At 42.5% G+C, this 27,007-nt stretch overlaps 1 protein-coding gene across 3 annotated transcripts in view; it reads right to left on the reverse strand.

The window, feature by feature from the left end:
- LOC134348193 (acyl-coenzyme A thioesterase 9, mitochondrial-like) overlaps positions 1-17,393 on the reverse strand; it is an 87,358-nt gene extending 69,965 nt beyond the window's left edge. For 2 of the 3 annotated variants that reach the window (XM_063051196.1, XM_063051195.1), the window contains exons 1-3: positions 17,300-17,393; positions 6,508-6,608; positions 5,114-5,140 (exon numbers count right to left, since the gene is read on the reverse strand). In XM_063051196.1, the coding sequence (XP_062907266.1) occupies positions 5,114-5,140; positions 6,508-6,608; positions 17,300-17,316 (145 nt within the window). In that variant the 5' untranslated portion in view covers positions 17,317-17,393. Of the gene's footprint in view, positions 1-5,113; positions 5,141-6,349; positions 6,385-6,507; positions 6,609-17,299 lie in introns of all 3 variants that reach the window. The other variant, XM_063051197.1, reaches the window with a different exon arrangement.
- Between the last annotated feature and the right edge of the window lie 9,614 nt (positions 17,394-27,007).

Raw genomic sequence — 27,007 nt, forward strand, 5'->3', positions numbered from 1 at the left:
TTGTAGCAAGAGGGGTTAGAAAGTGAGAAGAAGGAGCATAGTGGAGCGGAAGGAAGTGAGGATGTTGAGGTAGATTTATCATTAGCGAGGAAGGAATTTATACAGGCACAGGAACGAGACGAGGAGCTGATGGTTTTGACGGAGACAGCTCTCTCCGAAGCAGAAATAAAAAGGGAACCAGTGGGCTATTATATGAAGGAGGGAGTACTGATGAGGAAGTGGAGACCAAGTATCATGCCCGCAGATGAGGAGTGGGGGGTGGTACACCAGGTGATAGTCCCGAAAATTTATAGGGACAAGGTTTTTAACCTGGCCCACAAGATACCCCTTGGTGGACATTTTGGGGTGAGGAAAACAATCGATAGAATTATGAAGGAGTTTTACTGGCCAAACACGAGGAAGGATATTATTGAGTATTGTAGACATAAGCCGACACAGTTAATGCATATTAATATGTTAAAAGCTTACCACGATCAGAAAGCAGATTTAGTCGGTGTTATCACAAAAATAAATGAGGCTAGGGTGCCAAATGATAAGGGGAAAACCCATCTTGAAAAGATAAATATGGTGCCGACCAGATTGGAGAACCCTACTGTTTTGGCCAACTTTGCTGATAAGGTCTCTCACTTAACCCCTGAACAAGCGAGCCGCTGATAAAGCTAATTAACCGGCACACAGATGTATGTCCGGATGTCCCGAGGTGATGCAAGGGGACGGTACATGATGTTGTTGTTACATCAGATCAGCCTATTAAGCAACACCCCTATAGGATGAACTTGGAAAAGGGCAAGCTAGTGGAGAAAGAAATTGAACACATGCTAGCCACAGATATTATGAGGCCATCCAAATCGGAATGGGCGTCCCCCTGTGTGGTTGTCCCGAAAGCCGATGGGAGCACACGATTCTGTACAGATTACAGAAAGGTGAACACCATCACAAAAACTGATGCTTACCCCATCCCAAGGGTAGACGATTGCATCAATAAAGTGGGGAGAGCTAAGTACATCACAAAGATCGATTTGCTATAAGGGTACTGGTGCATTCCTTTAACTGACCGGGCTAGAGAAATCTCAGCATTTGTCTCTCCATCCGGGTTATACGAGTATAATGTTTTACCTTTTGGCATGAAGAACGCCCCAGGGACCTTCCAAAGGATGATTAATTCAGCGATAAAAAGGGTTAAAGAACGCAGAAGCGTATATTGACAATTTAGTGGTCTGGAGTGACACGTGGGAGGAGCACATTGTGGCAGTAAAGGAACTGTTTAAACGGCTGTCTGAAGCCAATCTGACAGCGAACCTTGCGAAAAGTGAGTTCGGCCACGCTATGGTCACTTATCTGGGGTATGTGGTAGGACAGGGGCAGCTGGCACCGATGCAGGCTATCTCTGAAGTTCCCATCCCAACGGACAAGAGAGCCCTGAGAAGGTTCTTGGGGATGCTGGGGTACTATCGGAAGTTTTGCAAAAACTTTGCGGATATTACCCTCCCTTTTACTAAGCTCTTGCCGAAAAATGCGAAGTTTGTGTGGAACAACCTTTGTCAACAAGCCTCCGAGAGTCTGAAGGCGAATCTGTGTCACCACCCTGTACTGAATGGGCCTGACTTTTCAAAACCCTTCTCCCTAGCAACAGATGCTAGCGATGAAGCGGCAGGAGCGGTGCTGTTGCAGACAGACAAAGAGGAGATTGAACACCCAGTGGCTTATTTTTCTAAGAAATTTAATGTCCATCAGAGAAATTATTCCACTGTGGAGAAGGAATTACTGGCCATCATACTAGCATTACAACATTTTGAGGTTTATATTTGTCCAGCACGGAAACCACTGATAATTTACACTGATCACAATCCATTCGTGTTTTTAGCCACAATGAAGGATAAAAGCAAACGCTTATTAAGTTGGAACCTGGTATTACAGGAATTTGATATTAAGATAAAACATATAAAAGGAACTGACAATGTGATTGCTGATTGTCTGTCAAGCTGTTAAAACTTTAAGTTCTCCATATTAGCCAAATAGCTGATGACTACCTGTATATTAGTGTGTATCTTATAATGTGCATTCACGCCCATAATTTTTACCCTGGTAAAAATCCTTTTAAGGGTAGGGGATACCAAGCAGAGCTACTGGACGGATGATGCTAATGAGAGAGATGACGGATGATGCTAATGAGACAGATAATGGAAGACAATGGAACATTCAAAATGCTAAAAAGAGAGAGAAGAGAGATTAACAAGAAAGAAACACAATTCAGATATTGACAGACCGCTTGCTTTGAACCTGAACTGTTTGAAGTTTGATGGACGGGTGATACCCCCAGCAGGGTGATAAAAAGAGCAGGTTTGCTAAGGCACGACACGCCACGAGACCCTGGAAAGAGCAGTGTGCCCCCACAAGTTGGTAAGAGTTTGGAGGACCGGTTCACGGAAATTGGTTAGAGGCTCACAGGGTGTAAAGGTACGATCGGTGGGAACCTGGGGTGTGTGTCCGCCCTTGCCTGGGTGCCGGGTTCACCGCGGAAGAACGATCGTATCCGGAACGGAGGGGTCACAGTCAGTGACCACAGAGGGATCAGAAGACATCAGAAGGTCTGCCTGAAACCAACTGCATCTCTCACTCTCTCTCTTCCCCCGTCCTCCCCCCCCACGGTACAACAACAGCGATTATTTCGAACTGCACTGAACTGAACTGAACTCTGCTTCACTTAAGACTGATCATTTTACCCCTAGACTGCGATAGAGCTTGGTTGATTCCTATTACCCTATTTCTGTGTATATGTGTGTATTATCATTGCTAACCTGTTACATTTATATCCTTGCGATTAGTGTACTGTATTACTTATTTCTTTAATAAAACTTTATTTAGTTCCTAGTAATCACAGACTCCAACAAGGATTCCATTTCTGCTGGTTTGGCAACCCAGTTACGGGGTACGTAACAATATTTAAGACAGAAGTTAATCATTTCCTAATCGGTCAGGGCATCAAAGGATATGGGGAGAAGGCAGGTGAATGGGGTTGAATGGAATCCAGGATCAGCCGTGGTGGAATGGCACAGCAACCTTGATGGGCTGAATGACCTACTTCTGCTCCTATGTTTTATGGTCTTATTCTGGAAATTCAACTGGCCAATTTTACATCAATGTTCAATGCTCTTTTTGGAGCATTGAAGACAAGCTTGGACCACAATGTCCTAGGGACAATCAGTATATCTGGATTGAAGCTGCTACAAGGCAAGGTACTCACCTTTAATCATTTTGGACCCTTTCTTCCAACTCCATGACGAATGCACCCCCCCAAACATCCCAAAGAGTTACTGATAACTCTTCTTTCAGACCACCCTCTGATCCCAACAGCTGACCAAACCTCCAAGATACAAGTCCTAATCCTTCAAAGCAAGTCTTATGCCTAGACCAAATACTTCGGAGGCCTCTTTGATAGCCAAGCAACCACCTTTACCTTTTATATTGTTGCCTGGCCAATCATTGGTCCAATCCTGGCCTCTCCCTTTTCCTCATCACCAGCTTGAGCTCCTCCCCAAACCCTGGTAGTAATCCAGAGTTTAACAGCAAGGTACAGGGCCAACCTACAGCTCTAATCCATGACTCACTGGCCTGATCCATATTATTTAACAAATTCCCCATGAGATGCAGGTCTGATATCTTTCCCCACCAAACCATTGACTCAGTATTCCTCACAGCACAATCATTTATACTGCATCTCATTCAAAAGATGCAGTTCTCCACCTCTTTCTTCCCCAACCCAGCCATAATGCTGGACTCTCCAGGTTTTCAGCCACAAAATATAAAGAGCTGCCTTCAGTTTACAATTTAACATCCTCCAAAGATCCCCACCATCTGAGGTCTGCCATCTTCTCCCAGCTATCACTGGGCAAGAGGTACAGAATCCCAAAGTCCCACATCACCAGGTTCAAGAACAGATACTTCCCTTCAACCATTCAGTTCTTGAACCAACCTGCACAACCCTTATCACTACCTCAGTAGTAGTAACACTATGATCACTTTGCACCACAGTGGGCTGTTTTTAATCTAATTGTATTTTTTCTTGTGAAATTGTGTATTATGTTTATGCTTTCTGTGAATGTTTTTATGATGCTGTTTGTGCATGTAATGCTCCTGCACCTGTGCCTACAATAATAAGTTCTGTGTTAACTTTGGAAACTGGCCTGATACCCAGGTAGTATATTTTCAATCCCATGAACAATTCTCCAATGCAGCGGAGGTTTGTTTTACTGACTCTGAGAGAATTACTCTTTTGCATCCTGCTGCAATACCTAACAGCCTTTGGGGAGCTCTGGAATTTTTAAGAACAGGGTGTTCTTGTTAATGGACGGTGATGCGTAATCAATCCAAAACATTTATAACACTCACAACACGCAGGAGGAACTCAGCATGTCAGGCAACATCCGTGGAAAAGATCGGTCAACGTTTTGGGCCGGAACCCTTCGTCAGGACTGTAGAGGAAAGGGGCAGAGGCCCTATAAAGATGGTGGGGGGAGGGTGGGAAGGAGAAGGCTGGTAGGTTCCAGGTGAAAAACCAGTAAGGGGAAAGATAAAGGCTTGGGGAAGGGGAGGCAGGAAGGTGATAGGCAGGAAAGGTGAATAAAGAATAGGGGAAAACACAATGGGTAGTAGAAGGAGGCGGAACCATGAGGGAGGTGGTAGGCAGCTGGGGGAGGGGCAGAGCGACATAGGGATAGGGGAAGTGGGGGGGGGGGGGGGGAATTACCGGAAGTTGGAGAATTCTATGTTCATACCAAGGGGCTGGAGACTACCTAGCTCTGCATCCTCTCCAGCTCTGTCACTCCCTCCCTGTAATGTGGTGGGGACCAGAACTACACACACCACTCCAGCCTGCGGATGAACCAGTGTGTTATGAAGTTGTAATCATAACCCTGCTGTGACAGCTTCTCTCTCTCTCATATGCTGCAAAGTTTGAAGAGTATTTTTCTGTTTCTTATTTCTAAACAGTTCATAGGTCAAATGGATTTAGTTATAATATAAATTAGTGTTCAGAACGAGCCTTATACTAATATAATGCCATTGGTAATTTAAAATAATTGCATTTTATTTATCTGTAAGCTGTAATACTCACCATCATTCATTAACAGTTTGGTTTCTCCTATGGAGATAAAATACAAGAATTTAGTCACAGAGCAAGATTTTCATCGTCTCAAGTCCGCGAAGGTAGCAACACAATTGATGTAGTATTCATACTTTAATACTAAAAATATGCTAATGGTTGATAGCAAATGTTGGTATTCAGAGGAATTTGAGAACATGCAAATTAACCACATAAAGCAAGTGGGCTGTAGAAATACTAGTCTTCTTTGCAAGAAAATGGGACAGAAAACTAAGGAAGTGCTACAAATACAAGAGTTTTCTGAGACTACACCTGCAGTGCTAAGTACAGTTTTGGTCTCCTTACCAAGTTTATACCTCTCTAAAAAGGAGCAAACGAGTACTGCCTGGAAGCATTCCAAGGTGCTTCTGTAATACAAATGAAAGATCGAGAATATGCCCAAGTTCCCTAGGATTTATGAGAATAAACATTCATCTGTTTAAGGCTGTATGCAGGCCTGAAGACTGGGTGGTGAGCTATTGTTTTTTTTTTCTGATTGAACAACCTCAGGCTGAGGATTTAAATTCAGTAAAAAGAATTGGTCATATTAAGACTAAGTCATGAAGAAACTTCTTCACTCCGAGGGTAGTAAGTAGTTGGAATTTTCTTTCCCAGACAGCCACAGATGTTAGTCAAATCATATATTCATGGCAATGCTGCACTGAGGAAACTTAAGGATTATGTGGAAAAGGCTGATTTTACTGAATGCATGCATGATGGCATTCACAATTTTATATTCTATTAGGCAGCAATCTCATATGCAGGTAAATACAACTCAGATGTTCTTGTAACCTGAAACGGATCTTGAATGAAGTTATTTGTGGGAAAAAAATTCTGATGTGCAAGGAGTCATCAATAGCAAGATTTCTCAACATTTTAAGGGCAGAAGGTGACAAAGTCATGACCTGCAAGAGATTCAATACTTTCAATGCAAAATTGTACAATTTTTTAAAGCAATGAGGTCAAGGGAAAAACTACATAACTAAATGGAACACTTTCTACAATAGCCTGCAGAAGCAAGGACATAAAAGAGGTTCTAAGTAACGATGCTATATGACTATAACTAAAACTTGCGTGATCACTCATGATACAAGATAAAGCCTTATGGCTGAGGATGGATTATTTTAACTAAAATAATCTTTCTGCATTCTATTTCCAGATTCAATGTTAACATAAATTCAAAATATGCCATCCTTATTTCAATTTTACCTTTCAGTCTTTCATTACCAGGATTGTCTATAGATCTAGAACAATCAAAATAAAATCAGGTTGGTCAATTCTTTGGCGGTAACCGGCAATATAGACTTCTTACATTTTGTCATCACAAGTCTATATTTATGATAGATACAAATCAACTATTTCAATACCTTCATTCAGCTCTGGACAACATCCCTCCGTATGTAAACGAGCATATAAAGGATTATGTGGCTTGTTGAGAACAGAAGAAATATTTTGAAGCAGCCAAACCCTTTTAAAAAAAAAGAAGTATTTTACTTGGGCTTAAAACTCTCCCTCCTCCTCAACATGCTTCTTAAATGCACCACTTGTAGTTGCTCATTGCTTCCTCCTTCAGTCTTATTGTATTTCTTTGAAGGTCCTTAAAGTAGATTGAACAGTCCAACATTAAATGTGCAATTCCCTTCCTTGTCTTCAAAGATCAATAATATTAAAATACCCTTACTTCTGTTGCAACTTTCACAATCCTGAAAAAGCAATTGTAGCTTACCCAATCAAGTCCTTCTGAACAACACACATCAAAGTTGCTGGTGAACGCAGCAGGCCAGGCAGCATCTCTAGGGAGAGGTACAGTCGACGTTTCAGGCCGAGTCCTGACGAAGGGTCTCGGCCTGAAACGTCGACTGTACCTCTTCCTAGAGATGCTGCCTGGCCTGCTGCGTTCACCAGCAACTTTGATGTGTGTTGCTTGAATTTCCAGCATCTGCAGAATTCCTGTTGTTTCCGTTAGAAGCCTGCTTTATTTGGCCAAAAGATTAACTACTCTGCAGATTTATGTCCAGGAAATCTTGGCCTGTCAGATATACACTAGCCACCAGAACGTTCCCCTTTTTGTGCCTTTTGAGGATCCATATCAGTTTATAATTGTTTTTCAAAAATGTTATGCTGCCCTATATTTGACTGAAAGGTGTATAGAGATGAAAATGATAAAATTCTATACCTTGTCCCAATATATATAAAATAACAGGATTTAAGGAATGAAGTATGATTTTGTTACTATGATGTTGTTTGCTAATAGGACAATGCTCCAAAATTGCTCACCAGTCCTCAGATCTTTGTATCGAAGAACTTTGGGGTTAAAATAGAATTTCAAGTCCATTTGTCCTTAATTTGATAAATGGGTGCTTATAGCAAAACGTAAAATGCTTGAGAAAAATGAAATGGGACAGATATCTAAAAAATTATCTTGCAAATTTGCAGAATTATCTGAAGGAATTAATATTAATTTAGGGAAATGAAGTGGAATCTAATGGATTAAAAAACATTGAATAAAGTATGCTGAGGGCTTTATGAAAGATTTTGTTTTTTTATTGGCATGAGCTTTGAGGTAAATGTACTCCCGGAGCAGTAGGTCACTAAGTACTGAAGGCACTCCTTGGACGGCATAATACTACAGTGGTTAGAGCTATTGCCTCACCTCCAGTGCCTTTGGTTTAATGTTAACCTTGGATGCTTCTGTGCAGAGTTTGCATGTTCTCTGGGCACCTGAAGATTTATTGCTGAAAAGATCTAATCTTTCAAAAAATTGTCAAGTTGCTACAATTTTTCTCCCTTCATTTCAGGCTATAGCTGTGTTCTCTCTGCCAGAAGATGCAGAGCTAAGCCCAGAAAGCAATTGTAATAACATGATTGCACCGCTACTGGTAGTCAGCTTTAAGAATGGTTATTCTCTCAGCATGAACTTTTCAAGGAACAACGTATCATACAAAATGGAAGAGCTGGCTATTACTCTCAATATGAGTGACAGTGCACTGTTTCTTAATTCAAGTCAAAGCGGTAAGTTTTAGTTGGTAAGGTGGTATGTGCTTCAGACTTCTTGCTACTTAATTTCAACTATCAGGTTCCATTAGAAGCCTCACACATAAAAGTTGCTGGTGAACGCAGCAGGCCAGGCAGCATCTCTAGGAAGAGGTGCATTATCCTTCAGTTAGTCCTGACGAAGGGTCTCGGCCTGAAACGTCGACTGTACCTCTTCCTAGAGATGCTGCCTGGCCTGCTGCGTTCACCAGCAACTTTGATGTGTGTTGCTTGAATTTCCAGCATCTGCAGAATTCCTGTTGTTGTTTTTTTTTCCCAAGTCCTTCTGAAGTCACTTTAACTAGAATACACGAAATATCGTAGGAATTTAATTACATCAAGTATCCTTGCACTGCAATGAGATAAACTACCAGATCAGTCACTTTATTAAAAATGTCATTAGTGAAGAAACAAAGTTCAAAGTTGAAAGTAAATTTATTATCAAAGTACTTATATGTCACAACCCTGAGGTTCATTTTCCTACAGGCATTCACTGTAGACCAAAGAAATACAATAGAATCAATAAAAACTAAGAAAGATGGACAACCAATGTGCAAAATAACACAAACTGTGCAAATACAAAAAGAAAACAAATAATAATAGAAGTAAATAATACTGAAAACATTGACTAATTATTGACTAGATCAACAAGACAACTTCTTAGCCGGGGGGTCACCGCAGGCTTTGGGGAGCTTGGAAGAAAGTCAAAAATCACAGAACACCAACTCTGATCTTTGTTCTGACAACTATCAGGGTGCCACAGTAGTATAGTGGTTAGTGTGACACTATTACAGTTACAGTTGGGAGTTCATCTCCGGCGCCATCCTCCCTGTGAGCTTTCCTCCCATAGTCCAAAGACATACCAGTTAGGAGGTCAATTGGTCATTTTAAATTGTCCTGTGATTAGGCAAGGGTTAAATATGCGGGTAGCTGGGCAGTGAACTCACTGAGCCTTGAATGAAGTCATTTGTGGGAAAAAAATTCTGATGTGCAAGGAGTCGCCTGTCTGCCAGTTGCCTGTCTTTTGCCTACGTCCTTTTTTAACTTTAACTGAGGGGCACTTGTGTTGAGGGTCAAGGGGGGAGGTGAGGGAGCCTATTCTTACCACTTGCCAGTTGAATTGAGGACTGCAGTGATTGGATTGGAGAGAGATTGGATAGGTTATATTAATACTTATAGAAATGTAGGAAGCTCAGGGGTGACCTTAGAGATTTACAAAATTATGAGGAGCATAGTCAGTCAGTCTTTTGGACAAAACTGGTGGGCATTGATTTAAGGTGAGAAGGGAGAAATTTAAAGGAGATCTGAGGGATATGTTTTTGCCACAAGTTGGTGGTGAATAATTGAATCGAGCTGCCAGAGCAATTGGTGAAGATACCTCTGGGTAAAGAAATCCAAAGGTTTTACTGCATGAGTGAGGAATCCCCTCATCTCAGTCTTGACCTACGCCTCATTCCCACGGTAAGAAACAACTGAATTTTATTTTAATGCTTTAGTTTTACATTTCCCTTTTATTTTTCTACTCCCCATCACGCCACCAAATTCAAACTTTGCGCTTAACTTCCTATACTCAATTTGACATTGATTATCAATTCATGATCTTCATATTTCAATTTTTAACATTAAAGGCCATTTTGGCACGTCAAGTCTATGCTGGTACAATAACACTATTCTTCCTACACTCTCATTAATCTGTCCACCAAATTTCACCACTCAGGGCAATTTACAGTGGCCAATTAAACTACCAAACGTCACATCTTTGGAACAGGAGAAGAAGTCAGAGGTCACAGGGAAAACGTGCACACTCCACACAGACAGCACCCGAGGGTCAGGTGTGAATCTCATACCTGGAACAGAGTAGCTCCACCTGCCGATATTGCTCCTTTCTGAATGGTGTGCATTGACAAGATCTGAGCACAAAAATCTGGGCCCTGGCATCAAAGGGAAGAGGTGCTGCACTGCTGTATGCCACCTGAAGCATTAAGAGCTTGTCTGCCGACCTCTCACATAGACGAGGAAGATTCCTTGTGAGTTTCTTAGAATAGGGACTAATCCCTCACAACTGGCTACTTTTTAAATTAGTCAGCTTTGCTAGGAAAACCAATCACATTGCCATCTGTGTGAGCTTGCAGTTTGCAAACTGGCTGCTGCTATATCGTACAGTTCTAATTGGTTCTGGCTGCAGGCGGTTTAAGGACTCAAGCCACTATTTAAACACTAGTCTTTCTCTCCTTAATTCATTCTGGGTTTTTTTTGCCCAAACCATATAAAAATAGCTTGGTTATAAGGACATATACCAAGGGTTCTATTGATCATAGGAACTCTGCCCTGCCATCATAGAGGAGAGCCATTTATACTGTTGAGTGCAACAAAGCAATCATTTCAAACCCATCATATGTCTCCTTATTTCTTTGTAGCACCACAACTAAGTTGCTTTCTCATGTCCAACAACTCCCCATTGATTCTTCTAGCACTGGATTATTAAACTAACAACTGTGCCGGGATCCTGAATTATCCCTTATGAACTGTGTGTGTGTGTGTGTGTGTGTGTGTGTGTATATATGTGTGTGGGGGGGGGGAGAAAGAGGGAGGGACTATATCCATTTACCGCCAGGCTTAAAGACGCTGGGGTTTTTATATTTCCACACTTTTTTTTATGGGGAGAAAGGACATGGCAGACCAATTGAATAATTACTTTGGTTCTGTCTTCACTAAGGAGGACATAAATAATCTTCCAGAAATAGTAGGGGACAGAGGGTCCAGTGAGATGGAGGAACTGAGCGAAATACATGTTAGTAGGGAAGTGGTGTTAGGTAAATTAAAGGGATTGAAGGCAGATAAATCCCCATAATCAATTCACCTGTACAAAAAGGACGGGTTACACTTGAATCCTAGGGGGACCAAAATCCTGGCAGGGAGATTAGCGGGGGCTACTGAGGTGACTTTAAACTAGAATGGTTGGGGGCTGGGAATCAAATTAAAGAGGCTAGGCGTGAGGAGGTTAGTTCACAACAGGGGGATGGAAACCAGTGCAGAGAGACAGAGGGGTGTAAAGTGAGGGTAGAAGCAAAAAGTACTAAGGAGAAAAGTAAAAGTGGCAGGCCGACAAATCCAGGGCAAGCATTAAAAAGGGCCACTTTTCAACATAATTGTATAAGGGCTAAGAGAGTTGTAAAAGAGCGCCTGAAGGCTTTGTGTGTCAATGCAAGGAGCATTCGTAATAAGGTGGATGAATTGAAAGTGCAGATTGTTATTAATGATTATGATATAGTTGGGATCACAGAGACATGGCTCCAGGGTGACCAGGGATGGGAGCTCAACGTTCAGGGATATTCAATATTCAGGAGGGATAGACATGAAGGAAGGGGAGGTGGGGTGGCGTTGCTGGTTAAAGAAGAGATTAACGCAATAGAAAGGAAGGACATAAGCCGAGAAGATGTGGAATCGATATGGGTAGAGCTGTGTAACACTAAGGGGCAGAAGACACTGGTGGGAGTTGTGTACAGGCCACCTAACAGTAGTAGTGAGGTCGGAGATGGTATTAAACAGGAAATTAGAAATGTGTGCAATAAAGGAACAGCAGTTATAATGGGTGACTTCAATCTACATGTAGATTGGGTGAACCAAATTGGTAAAGGTGCTGAGGAAGAGGATTTCTTGGAATGTATGTGGGATGGTTTTTTGAACCAACATGTCGAAGAACCAACTAGAGAGCAGGCTATTCTGGATTGGGTTTTGAGCAATGAGGAAGGGTTAATTAGCAATCTTGTCGTGAGAGGCCCCTTGGGTAAGAGTGACCATAATATGGTGGAATTCTTCATTAAGATGGAGAGTGACATAGTTAATTCAGAAACAAAGGTTGTGAACTTAAAGAGGGGTAACTTTGAAGGTATGAGACGTGAATTAGCTAAGATAGACTGGCAAATGACACTTAAAGGATTGACGGTGGATATGCAATGGCAAGCATTTAAAGGTTGCATGGATGAACTACAACAATTGTTCATCCCAGTTTGGCAAAAGAATAAATCAAGGAAGGTAGTGCACCCGTGGCTGACAAGAGAAATTAGGGATAGTATCAATCCCAAAGAAGAAGTATACAAATTAGCCAGAGAAAGTGGCTCACCTGAGGACTGGCAGATAAATCCCCAGGGCCAGATGGTCTGCATCCTAGAGTGCTTAAGGAAGTAGCCGAAGAAATAGTGGATGCATTAGTGATAATTTTTCAAAACTCGTTAGATTCTGGACTAGTTCCTGAGGATTGGAGGGTGGCTAATGTAACTCCACTTTTTAAAAAAGGAGGGAGAGAGAAACCGGGGAATTATAGACCGGTTAGCCTAACGTCGGTGGTGGGGAAACTGCTGGAGTCAGTTATCAAGGATGTGATAACAGCACATTTGGAAAGCGGTGAAATGATCGGACAAAGTCAGCATAGATTTGTGAAAGGAAAATCATGTCTGACGAATCTCATAGAATTTTTTGAGGATGTAACTAGTAGAGTGGATAGGGGAGAACCAGTGGATGTGGTATATTTGGATTTTCAAAAGGCTTTTGATAAGGTCCCACACAGGAGATTAGTGTGCAAACTTAAAGCACACGGTATTGGGGGTAAGGTATTGGTGTGGGTGGAGAATTGGTTAGCAGACAGGAAGCAAAGAGTGGGAATAAACGGGACCTTTTCAGAATGGCAGGCGGTGACTAGTGGGGTACCGCAAGGCTCAGTGCCGGGACCCCAGTTGTTTACAATATATATTAATGACTTGGATGAGGGAATTAAATGCAGCATCTCCAAGTTTGCGGATGACACGAAGCTGGGCGGCAGTGTTAGCTGTGAGGAGGATGCTAAGAGGATGCAGGGTGACTTGGATAGGTTGGGTGAGTGGGCAAATTCATGGCAGATGCAATTTAATGTGGATAAATGTGAAGTTATCCACTTTGGTGGCAAAAATAGGAAAACAGATTATTATCTGAATGGTGGCCGATTAGGAAAAGGGGAGGTGCAACGAGACCTGGGTGTCATTATACACCAGTCATTGAAAGTGGGCATGCAGGTACAGCAGGCGATGAAAAAGGCGAATGGTATGCTGGCATTTATAGCGAGAGGATTCGAGTACAGGAGCAGGGAGGTACTACTGCAGTTGTACAAGGCCTTGGTGAGACCACACCTGGAGTATTGTGTGCAGTGTTGGTCCCCTAATCTGAAGACATCCTTGCCATAGAGGGAGTACAAAGAAGGTTCACCAGATTGATTCCTGGGATGGCAGGACTTTCATATGAAGAAAGACTGGATGAACTGGGCTTGTACTCGTTGGAATTTAGAAGATTGAGGGGGGATCTGATTGAAATGTATAAGATCCTAAAGGGATTGGACAGGCTAGATGCAGGAAGATTGTTCCCGATGTTGGGGAAGTCCAGAACAAGGGACCACAGTTTGAGGATAGAGAGGAAGCCTTTTAGGACCGAGATTAGGAAATCTTCTTCACACAGAGAGTGGTGAATTTGTGGAATTCTCTGCCACAGGAAACAGTTGAGGCCAGTTCATTGGCTATATTTAAGAGGGAGTTAGATATGGCCGTTGTGGCTACAGGGGTCAGGGGGTATGGAGGGAAGGCTGGGGCGGGGTTCTGAGTTGGAGGATCAGCCATGATCATAATAAATGGTGGTGTAGGCTCGAAGGGCCGAATGGCCTACTCCTGCACCTATTTTCTATGTTTCTATATACATAATCATTGCTAACCTATTTGATTTATCTGATTTTATATTACTGTATTGTGTAGTTACTAATAAATACCATTAGTTAACAGCAATACCAGACTCCAAGGTGTTTTCCATTTCTGCTGGTTCTTTAACCCGTTACGGGGTACGTGACACAACGCAAACACGAGAAAATCTGCAGATGCTGGAAATTCAAGCAACACACACAAAACGCTGATGAACGCAGCAGGCCAGGCAACATCTATAGGAAGAAGTACAGTCGATGTTTCAGGTCGAGACACTTTGTCAGGACTAACGGAAAAAAGAGATAGTAAGAGATATTAAGTGGGAGGGAGAGGGAGAGACCTGAAATGATAGAAGACAAGAGGGGGAGGGATGAAGCTAAGAGCTGGGAAGTTAATTGGCAAAAGGGATACAAGGCTGTCTTCTCCTATCATTTTGGGTCTCCCCCTCCCCCTCTCAAATCTCTTACTATCTCTTTTTACCGTTAGTCCTGACGAAGGGTCTTGACCCAAAACGTTGACTGTACTTCTTCCTATAGATGCTGCCTGGCCTGCTGCGTTCCACCAGCATTTTGTGTGTTGCTTTATTAAACAACAATTTTTTTGTTGGAAGCCCAAACGGTCAGAGAAAGGTGCATCAAATTCCACTCTGGATGAAGGATCTTGACCTGAAAGATCAACTATCCATTTCCATCTATAGACGCTGCCCAAACCACTTGAGTTTTCCCAGCATCACTTGTATTGCTCAAATTGGGTTGAATGGTTTGATCTATCCTGAGAAAATTAAATCACTCTTCAATTTCTATAGAAGCTCAGAACTTGAATGAAAATGGAAGCAAAGTTTCTGCATCTTGGTATCAAATATTACACCTAGCTGGATCTTCTAAACCTATTTTTACCTCCTCCCTCACTCTTATTCTATTCGCAAGGTTACCCAAAGCTCTGCTCCTCCCAGTAAGCACCATTTACCTATGCCAGCTATTTGCAGAAGCAGAATGAGTAAATTAAGTACCACGTTGATTTTAAAACTCTCCTCCTCTAAATCCCTCTGTGGGCTCCCCTTTCTCATCTTTACCCTACAGAAGGGAATAAACAGTTGACTTTTCAAGTGGAGACGTTTCATCAGGTCTGGAAAGGAAGGAGGCAGAAGTCAGAATAAGAAGTGGGGGAGGGGAAGGAGTACAAGTTGGCAGGTGATAAGTGAGACCAGGCGAGGGGGAAGGTAGGTAGGGTGGAGAAGTGGGATGAAGCAAGAAGCTGGAAGGGGATGTGGAAGAGATAAAGGACTGAAGAAGGAATCTGATAGGAGAGGATGGCGTACCATGGAAGGAAGGGGGTGGGGAACCAGAGAGAGGGTGACGGGCAGGTGAAAACAGAATGGGTGAAAAGGTAACCAGAATAAGGAGTGGAAAAAGAGAAAGAGGGAGAGTTGAAGTAGCTGGAAAAATTGATTATGTCATCAGGTAGGAGGCCATCTAGATGGAATATGCTGTGTTGCTCCTCCAACATGCCTCATCATGACAGTACAGGCAGCCATTGACAAAAACCTCAGTGAGGGAGTGGTAGATTGAATTGAAATGAGTAGCTACTGGAAAATCCTGCCTTCTGCAGTGGACAGACCGAAGGTGCTCAACAAAGCAGTGTCCTAATCTGAACAGGGTCTCGTCAATGTAGAATGCAGTGTCCTAATCTGAACAGGGTCTCGTCAATGTAGAGGAGGGGCAGTGGAAACAGGTGACCACGACAGGCTCACGGGTGAAGTGTCACCTTACAAGGAAAGACTGTTCCCTAAGCCTGTTATAATGGCGAGAGGATGGGGTGAGGCTGATGCATGTGAAATGGTGACATGGATGAGAGCATTAGGATTGGTGTTGGAAGGGAAACCCTGTTCTTTGAAAAAGGACATCTCAGATGCTCCGGAATGGAAAGCCGCATATTGAGAACAGATGCAGCAGAGACAGAGGAACTGAGAGAAAAGAATAGCATTTTTAGAACTGACATAGTGGGAAGAGGTATAGTCAAGATAATTGTGAAAGATACCAGTATATATCTGATAAAAGATACTATCTCTGATTCCAGAGATGGAGACAGAGAAGTCAAGAAAGGGGAGCGACTCTAAGGGAAGGTTAAAAGTTGAACACGAAGTTGATAAAATTGAGTAGTTCAGCATCGGGTGTAGGAAATAGCACCAATGTCGTCACATGGCCAACGAAAAGGCAGGCATAGTTAGGGCTCATGTGAATGCCTGTGGTTACACCTTCACTGTGGAGAAACCCAAGGGAAATTGTTGAGGGCAAGGACCAGTTCCGCCAGACGGACGAGTGCAGTGTTAGAGGGAACTGGTTAGCTCTGTTACCAAGAAAGCATAGTTTAATGGTTTCCTGCTGGGGTATGGAAGTGATTGTACGCCCATAATGAAAGTCAGTCAATCCAGGCCAGCTCACTGAAAGTTATTGATGCGAAGTACCACAGATGTAGGTAAGAAGTGATTGAACTAAGGGGGACAAAATGGAGTCAAGGTATACACACACACACATTCCGTGGGGTAGGAGCAGGCAGAAACCTGTAGGGACCGATAGGTTTGTGGATCTTCAGTAACAGGTAGAAACAAGCAGTGCAGGGTTTGGATAGGAGGTAGAAACGAGTAGTGCAAGCTATCCATAGCCTCCTCTACTGTCATGATGACGCAAAACTCAGTCTGGAGAAGCACCACCTCATATTCCGTCAGGATTGCCTCCCACCTGATGGCATGGACTTCAGTTTCGCCAGCTGTCCGGTATTCCCCACCCCTCCCCCTATTTTTCAATCTGGGTACCCTCTCACCCCTTCTGTACTCATCTGCCCATCACTTCCCTCGTCCTTCCGTCTTCTATGGTGCATTAATCTTTCCTACCTGATTCCTTCTTTAGCCCTTTATCTTTTCCACCTATCCCGACCGGCTTCCCTCACCCACCTCCCCCGCACCAGCATCTACTGCCCCCTTCCTTTCCAGTCTTAATGAAGGTTTATTCCCCACCACAGATGCTGCCTAACCTGCTGAGTTCCTCCAGAATCTTCTAATAATTGCACGTTTTCAATATTCAATGTCTAGGCTTACAGACTTTTACAGGTCGAACACACACGGACGAAGGATATGCCACCACACCTAGTTATCAGCATGACGGGGCTGCCTGGCCGGTTAATGATGCACAACAGCCACTTGGCGAGCTGAGAGGTGACCATCCATCAACTCATCTCACCTCAAGGCCCCATTTTCCTCCCCTTTTCACACACTCCCCATTAGCTAGAGACGAACTCTCCTTTTCCATTCCCAGAGACACACCCAGGCTCAGAACCCCCCAGTGCGGAACAGCTCAGACTGCGGCCCACGGAACCCCCAGCCACCCTCAGAGCGCAGCGACATTCCACCCACCTAGCCCTCAAATACATGGTCCTCCTGGTGTCAGCCCGGACGCTTCCACTCAGTCCTCCCGCTTTCCACGACAATAGTAACTCTCCCGCCTTGCGTACGTCACCTACTCGGGCGGTGACTATTTCCGGAGACGTCACCGCGTAGCAAGACGTACACAGCTGTCAATCACTCCAGTAAGCTGACAGACAGGCGAAGTGACATCGGCAGCCAGGTTGAATTTAGACGGGCGTATGTGTCGCTTTCTGTATATAGTAAACAGTGCTAGTTGCATTAAAAAAGGTTTATTGGCTGAATTTCATATCTGTATTTGGACTTTTCATTCTCTCACTTAATTATACAGTACTCTTTAAAATTTTAGTTGTATTTTTGAGAGTGAAGGCAACTAAGTGTATTTAAACAATATGTGGATTTTGTCGCAAGAATATAAACAAAACAAATTGAGATTAAACCAGGTCAGATGCAGATGAGTTTGTAAAAGATAAATCTTGGAACAAGCCTGAGGAAATGAACTCCTGAGAAGAGCCAAGGCAGAAAGACTAAATTCAGATTCTCAAAAGACCCAAATCGGAGCAGGTATCCAAGAAAAAAGACTGGAAAAGATTACTGAGATCGGGATAGGATTTTTTTGAAAACATTATGATTATTTTAATATTCTAGTGTTGATAAACTGTGAGTTGGTGTCAGTCAAGAGATGTGTTTTGGGTGAATAGGATTTACTAAGCTGTTGGATCACAGGTAGCAAAATGGTGACAGGGTAAGTCTATGTGCGATTTTTTAACTATATCGGGTGTCGAACCAAACGAAGATGGTGAATTTGGACAGGAAAAGTATCAAGGAGGATGGTGTAATCAATTGTAAGTCAAAAACATCATAAGTTACATTGCAGATAGTCTAAAACAAAAGATTGGAATCCATTTCAGATGAATGGATTTGGAAAGTTTTATTTCAAATAATTATTTCTGTCTGGTATTTTTAGGTAAAATCCAAAATCTAACAACTTTAGTAAAATGAAGTTATAATGATATATACAAACCCCATTTCCATTAAAGTTGGGATGTTTTCCAAAATGCAATAAAAACAAAAATCTGTGGTATGTTAATTCACGTGAACCTTCATTTAACTGACAAAAGTACAAAGAAAAGATTTTCAATAGTTTTACTGACCAACTTAATTGTATTTTGTAAACATACACAAATCTAGAATTTGATGGCAGCAACACACTCAACAAAAGTTGGGACAGAGGCATGTTTACCATTGTGTTACATCACCTTTCCTTTTAATAACACTTTTTAATCATTTTGGAACTGAGGATACTACTTGTAGTAGATTTGCAATTGGAAATTTTGTCCATTCTTGCTTGATGTAAGACTTCAGCTGCTCAACAGTCCGTGGTCTCTGTTGTCTGATTCTCCTCGTCATGATGCGCCATACATTTTCAATCGGAGATAGATCTGGACTGGCAGCAGGCCAGTCAAGCACACGCACTCTGTGTCTACAAAGCCACGCTGTTGTAGTCTGTGCAGAATGTGGTCTGGCATTGTCCTGCTGAAATAAGCGTGGACGTCCTGGGAAGAGACGTCGCCTTGATGGCAACATATGTCTCTCTAAAATCCTAATGTACACCTCAGAGTCAATGGTACCTTCACATACATGCAACTCACCCATGCTATGGGCACTGATGCACCCCCACACCATCACAGATGCTGGCTTTTGCACCTTTCGCTGATAACAATCTGGATGGTCATTTTCATCTTTGGCACGGAGAACTCGACGCCTGTTTTTTTGAAAAACTAGCTGAAACGTGGACTCATCTGACCACAGCACACGGTTCCACAGTCTTTCGATCCATCTGAGATGAGCTCGGGCCCAGAGAACTCGCCGGCGTTTCTGCATAGAGTTGATGTATGGCTTCCTCCTTGCGTAATACAGTTTCAAGTTGCATTTCTGGATGCAGCGACGGACTGTGTTGAGTGACAATGGTTTTCCGAAGTACTCCCGAGCCCAGGTGGCTATAATTGTCACAGTAGCATGACGGTTTCTTAGGCAGTGCCGCCTGAGGGCTCAAAGATCACGCACATTCAACAGTGGTTTCCGACTTTGCCCTTTACGCACTGAGATGTCTCTGATTTCTCTGAATCTTTTCACAATATTATGTACTGTAGATGCTGAAAGACCTAAATTCTCTGCAATGTGGAGTCTTCCAAACCGGTGTTACTTGAATATTCTGTGCACTTTTCAATCTTATTTTAACTCTGTCCCAACTTTTGTTGAGTGTGTTGCAGCCATCAAATTCTAAATTTGTGTATATTTACAAAATACAATTAAGTTGGTCAGTAAAACTATTGAAAATCTTTTCTTTGTACTTTTGTCAGTTAAATAAAGGTTCACGTGAATTAACATAATGCAGATTTTTGTTTTTATTGCATTTTGGAAAATATCCCAACTTTTCTGGAAATGGGGTTTGTAACAATGTTTCTCAACATTGACGTCATTTTTTTCAGCAAGGAGGAGAATTTGAACTACAAATTTATTTGTTTCCATAATTGGTGAATACCTCAATCTTATCGTTAGGAAGGCTACATATCCAACATATTTGACTATGGAATATGGAGAGGTAAGAATTCAGTTAAAATTTAAAAGTAATGAGGTTTAGAGGTGGCTACAAGGAGAGCAGTTTGTAATGATTTTAAGTCAAGATGACCCGTGGGTTCATGGAATTATGGCATATTTTTTAAGTTTTCATTATTGGTCTAGACAATAGTGATGGGCCAGTGGGTAGAATGCTGAAATATAACTGTTAATCAGAAGTGCAAACAATGATTAATTCTTGAGGCAAATCTTTATGCATTATATTTAGCTTGAAAAGTAAACCACAGGTGTCACGTTTTAGAAGCCACAGCCAAGAAATCTCACCAATGCCACTAGTTCCTCAGGAGGCTAAAGAAATTTCACACACCCCTGTTGATTCTTACCGATTATTAATGCAACGTAGAAACTATCCTATCTCTTTTCTGAAGATAAAAATAAAGATGACCTTTATTTGTCACATGGACATCGAAACATTGAAGCATACAGTGAGATACTTCGATTTACATGAATAACCAACACAGTCCAGGGATGTGCTGGGTACAACCCACAAGTGTTGCCGTGCTTCTGGCACCAACGGACCATGGCCCCAGCCTCACTAACCCTAATCAATATTGGAGGGAACTGGAGCAGCCAAACGGAACCCATGGTGACAGGGAGAACTTACAGGCAGCGGCAGGAATCGAACCCTGATCGGCGATCGCTGGTGCAGTAAAGCCAGCCCTGGAGGCATCATGCCTTCGTGTAGAAACTGCTCTGCCCCCTGTCGGCAAGAGACTACAGCGTTGCAGATACATCGCAGGAGCCAGCCTCCCCTCCACGGACTCTGTCTACACTTCCCATCGCTTCAGTAAGGCAGTCAGTGTAATCAAAACCTAACCCACCTCAGATATTCTCTCTTCTCCCCTCTCCCATTAGGCAGGAGGTAGAAAAGTCTGAAAGCAGCACAATAAAGATGGCTTCTACCGCATTGAATGTTCCCAAATATGATACGATGGACTTTTGACCTCACAATGTACCTCACTATGATCTTGTATCTTATTATCTATCTGCACTTCATTTTCTATGTAGCTGTTAACCTCATTCTGCATTCTGTTATTGTTTTACCTTGTTCTACCTCACTGCACCGTGCAATGAATTGATCTGTATGAACAATGTGCAAGATAAGCTTTTCACTGTATCTTGATGCATATCACAATAATGAACCAATAAAACTGTGGAACAGGCATTACTAGGAAGGGAAACGGACTATTAAAGTTATTGACCTAAAAATAAAAAATGCTGGAAATACTTATCAGGGTACACAGTGTCAGTGCAGGAAAAAAAACAAAGTCAACATTTTAGGATGCTGATGCAGTATTTCGAAAGAAATAGGTCATTTGACCTTCACAATCGCTACCTGACTTGAGTATTTCCAGCACTTTCTTTTGTCATTTCAGATGTCCAGCTACAACAGACTTTCAGCCCCTTTGATTACTGTTCAAGTTACTAGTTTAGCAATAGCTTATTTTAAAATGTTTCCTAAGTTTTAAAAGTGCTTAATGTTCCATTCAGTTTTACCTAATTATTTTACAGTATAAAATAAAACCAGTGCTTCCTAAATTGTTTGGAGAAGTTGCTATTTTCTTAATACTCAGCTTTTTTTTCTGTCACAAGATCAATGTTCGAGTACATACTGTGTCCATTAAAGTAAGGAGAACTGCCAAGTGTACTGGTTAGAACCAGCTTACATTCTGCAATTCCGACATGGAATTAAAGAGACATCAACCTCCCAGAAGATCTGACCTGGGCCCAGTGTATTGATTTAATCACGGAGGAGGCACACCAACAACTCTACTTCATTAGGGGCACAAGGAGATTTGGTATGTTCAAAGACTCTTGTAACTTTCTATAAATGTACAGTGGAGAGCAATCTGACTGATTGCATCACAGCCGGGTATGGAGCCGCCAATGTACAGGAAGCTGTCGCAAGAGACTGTGGATCATGGACAGAACCCTCCTCATCATCAAGGTCATCTTCAAGAAGCAGGGCCTCAATGAGGTGATGTCCATCAATAAAGACCCTCACTATCCTGGACATGCCCTCCTCATGCTTCCATGTTTGAGGAGGAAGTACAGGACCCACGCTAAAAGTTTTAAGAACAGCTTTTTCCCTTCCACTATCAGTTGTCTGAATGGTCCACGAACTCATTGCACATTATTACTTTTTACAACTGTTTATTTATAGTAATGTTACGCATTGCACTGTACTGCTGCCACAGAACACAGACTGCGTGACAAATGTCAGTGATAATGTACCTGGTTGTGATTCACTTTCAGAATTACATTAGCACGAGGGCATAGTGCTGTGAAAGTGCAGAGGCACTGTATATAAGTTTGACCAAATTAAGTGTTTCATAAGCCTTTAACATCTCTAATTTGCATGGGAAATGTTGCCCAATATCCATTTTCGTAATAAAGAGCACATAGAGACCCAGAACAATCCAGCATGGATATGTGTCTAACCAGTCCATGCCAACCATGTTGTCCACCCAGCTAGCCCCAACTTCCTGCATTCAACCTGTGTGCCTGAGCAAGTACTTAAGTGACACTATTTTATCTACCTCAACCACATCTCCTGGTGGTTCATTCCATATACACACCACCCTCTATGTGAAAATGTTGTTCCTCTGGTCCTTTTTGAATCTTTCTCCACTCACCTTAAACCTACTGTATGCCGCATTTAATTTTGAACTGATTTTAAAAATGCAGCTGGCACTAGGTAAAGTGAGCATTCTGTGCAATTTGCGGTCCATTATGAAGAGCTGACATCTCTAAATTACATTGAGCACAGAGTCCTTATCCAAACTCAAACTAGTGTATGAACTAATTCTTAAGTTGTGAAATATGAGTAAAAGAGAGGAAACCTCTGAAAAGAAGATACGAACAACAAAGAAGTCTATGCTCCAAACTCTTTTTGATCACACAGTTACCTGATTAAAATGGCATTTGATAAGAGAAAGAACTTGCAAGAATAAACTGACAAGAACTTGAAAGGGTGATCAAGCTGGGGCTTTTCTCTCATGGCTAATACCAGAGGAAATAATTTTAAGGTGATTGTAAGAAAGTATTGGTGGGATGTCGGAGGTAGATGTTTTACACAGAGAGTGGTGTGTGTGTGGAATGTGTTGCTAAGGATGGTGCTAAAGGCAGATACAATGTTCAAAGTTCAGAGTAAGTTTATTAATAAAGTACATATATGGCACCATATACCACCTGGAGATTCATTTGGGCATACTCAATCAATGCATAATAGAATAACCACCATAACAGAATCAACAAAATGCCACTCTAATGTGGGTGTTCAAACAGTGTGCAAAAGACAACAAACTGCAAATACAGAAATTAATAAATAAACAATAACTATAGAGAACATGAGCTGAGGAGCTCCTGAACATGACTCCATCTGTTACAGGAACACTTCAATGATGGGGCAAGTGAAGCAGAGTGAGGTTATCCCCTTTGGTTCAAGAATTTGGTGGTGTGAGTCCTGAGTCTCCTGTACCTTCTTCCTGATGGCAGAGGTGAGAAAAGAGGGTCCCTGATGTTGAATGCTGCTTTTCCATGACAACGTTTCATGTAGATGTGCTCAATGACTGGAAGGGCTTTACCCATGATGGACTGGGCTGTATCCATTACTTTTTGTAGGATATTCTGCTCAAGGCATTGGTATTTCCATACTAGGCTGTGATGCATCCAGTCCATATACTCTCCACCCCACATAGAAACATAGGAAACCCTCAGCACAATACAGGCCCTTCGGCCCACAAAGCTGTGCTGAACATGTCCTTACCTTAGAAATTACCTAGGGTTACCCTTAGCCCTCTACTTTTCTAAGCTCCATGTACCTGTCCAGGAGTCTCTTAAAAGACCCTATCATATCCACCTCCACCACCGTCGCCGGCAGCCCATTCCACACACTCACCACTCTCTGCGTAAAAAACATACCCCTGACATCTCCTCTGTACCTACTTCCAAGAACCTTAAAACTGTGCCTTCTTATGCTAGCCCTTTCAGCCCTGGGGAAAAGCCTCTGACTATCCACACGATCAATGCCTATAAAAGTTTATCAAAGTTTTAGATGTGATGCTGAATCTTCGCAAATTTCTAAGTAGAGATGCTGCAGTGCTTTCCTCATAATTGCACTCAGCTGGGCCCAGGACAGGTCTTCCAAAATAACAACACCGAGGAATTTAAATGTGCTGACCCACTCCACCTCTGATCCTCCGATAAGGACTGGCTCACAGACCTTTGTTTTCCTCCTCCTGAAGTCAATATTGATGTCAACCAGATTTTCAATTTCCTTCCTGTAGGCTGATTCATCACCACCTTTGACTCGGCCAATGAACATGGCATTGGAGCTGTGCTTAGCCACACAGTCATAAGTGTAAAGCAAGTAGAACAGGGGGCCAAGGACACAGACTTGTGGTGTGAAAGTGAAAATATTGAAATATATTAGGGGCATTAAGTAGGAACATGGATGAAAGAGAAATGAAAGGCTATGCAGGAGGGAAGCATTAAATTATCTGGGAGTAGGTTAAAAAGGTTGGCACAACACCATGGGCCAAAGGGCTGACACAGTGCAGAACTCTTTTCTGTGTTCTAATGAAGCTATTCTTTCAGCTTTGAGATAAGGCTCAAAAGCAAAAAACTACAATGTGGGATCAACCATTACACATGCCAGTGCTCATGTGATGTACATTGCGTTTTCTACGCAAAGAGACAAAACTAAAGCATGTCTTTGCCTTGTAATTCAGTGGCATCACCATCACTGAATCGCCTACTACCAACATCCTGGGGGTTACCATTGACAGGAAACTGAACTGGTCTAGCCATATAAACACTGTGACTACCAGAGCAGGTCAAAGGCTAGGAATCTTGTGGCATGTAACTCACCTCCTGACTCTCCAAAGCCTGTCCACCGTCTACAGGTCAGGAGTGTAATGGAATACCCGTCACTTGCCTGGATAAGTGCAGCCCCATCAACACTCAAAAAGCTTGACATCATCCAGTGCAAGACAGCCACTTGATTGGTACCCTTTCCACAAACATCCAATCCCTCCACCATTGATGCACAGTTGTAGCAGTGTGTACTATCTACTTACAGGATGCACTGCAACAACACACCAAAGTTCCGAAAGCAGCACCTTCCAGATCCACGACCTCTACCATCTAGAAGGACGAGAAAAGCAGATACTTGGGAATAGCACCACTTGGAAATTCCCTTCCAAGTCACTCACCATCCTGACTCAGAAACATAGCGCCATTCCTTCACTGTTGCTGGGTCAAAATTATGGAAATCCCTCCCTAACAGCACTGTGGGTGTACCTACACTTCAGGGACTGCAGTGGTTCAAGAAGATACCCCCTCCTCAAGGGCAACTAGGGATGGGCAATAGATGCTGGCTCAGCTGGTGATGCCAAAATCCCATAAATGAATAAATAAAAAAGAATAATTAATGACTTTGTTCAAAACATTGACTTTGATACATGCCATCTCAGTTTAAGGTAAAATGACTCCTGAGCTCTGCTAACCGTTACTTTGATCCTTATAACAACAGTTATAAGGAAGAGGATGGCGGCAGTGACAGGAGACTCTATAGTTAGGGGGTCAGACAGGCGATTCTGTGGACACAGGAAAGAAACATGGGTGGTAGTTTGCCTCCCAGCTGTCAGAGTCCGGTGTGTTTTTGATCATGTCCACGATATCCTGAGGTGGGAAGGAGAACAACCAGAGGTTGTGGTACATATTGGTACCAACGACATAGGTAGGAAAAGGGAGAATTCCTGAAAACAGACTACAAGAAGTTAGGAAGGAAGTTGAGAACTAAGCCTTCAAAGGTAGTAATCTCGGGATTACTGCCTGTGCCTCGCAACAGTGAGTATAGGAATAGAATGAGGTGGAGGATGAATGCGTGGCTGAGAGATTGGAGCAGAGGGCAGGGATTCAGACTTCTGGATCATCGGGACCTCTTTCGGGGCAGGCATGACCCTATACAAAAAGGACGAGTTGCACTTGAATCCCAGGGGGACCAATATTCTGGCAGGGAGGTTTGCAAAGGCTATTGGGGAGAGTTTAAACTAGAATTACTGGAGGGGGGTGATGGGAACCGAACTGAAGTGACGGAGGAAGGGGCGGTTGGCTCACAAGTAGAGAAAGCTTGGAGACAGTATGAGAGGGAGGATAGGCAGGTGATAGAGAAGGGACACACTCAGACCGATGGTTTGAGATGTGTCTATTTTAATACAAGGAGTATTATGAACAAAACGGATGAGCTTAGAGCGTGGATCAGTACTTGGAGCTATGGGAGGACCGCCCCTGTCTGCCAATGGACTAGCAGTATTTTTCTGCTGCTCTTAGTTTTCTTTCTTTCCCCCTAGTTTAAGCTTTGAATTTAAAATGTTTACTTGTTGATTCTTGAGGGTGATCAATATGTCTATGTCTACAAGAAGTGGGAAGAATTTACCTGAACCTAGTGACAAAGGTAATAGGAAAGATGCAGAAGGAAAGATCTGATGAAATGCCATCGTGGGCTGAAGATATCGTTCGGACACTGAATTCAATTAAGGATCAGAATGGATCAATTAAAGACCAACTGGAAAAGAATAGTAATGAAATGAAGTCGTTTCTGGGAAAATTTAAAGACCTGGAAACTCAAGTTATTTCACACGAAGAGGAATTGAAGATAACTAAGCAAAAGTTGTCTGAAGCGACATCTCGTTTGGAAAGATATCAAAATAAGATTATAGACCTGGAAACTAGGTCTCGACGAAGGAATATAAGAATTGTTGGGCTACAAGAAGGAGCTGAAGATGGAGATCTAACGGCTTACTTTGGTAAGCTTTTCCACACTTTATTTCCTACCATTCTGTCAAAGCCGCCTGCTACAGAAAGGGCACACAGGGCGTTTATCTCGTAATTGGAGGACTCTAGTAAACCAAGATCTGTTCTGGTTTGCTTTCATCACTTTAAAATTAAAGATCAAATAATACGATAGGCAAGAAAACAGAGAGTTTTTAGATTTATGGAATCTGAGCTCCGCTTCTACCAAGATTATCCAAGAGAGATAATGGAACAAAGATC

Source organism: Mobula hypostoma, chromosome 6, assembly GCF_963921235.1.
Source record: "Mobula hypostoma chromosome 6, sMobHyp1.1, whole genome shotgun sequence".
Taxonomy (NCBI): Eukaryota; Metazoa; Chordata; class Chondrichthyes; order Myliobatiformes; family Myliobatidae; genus Mobula; species Mobula hypostoma.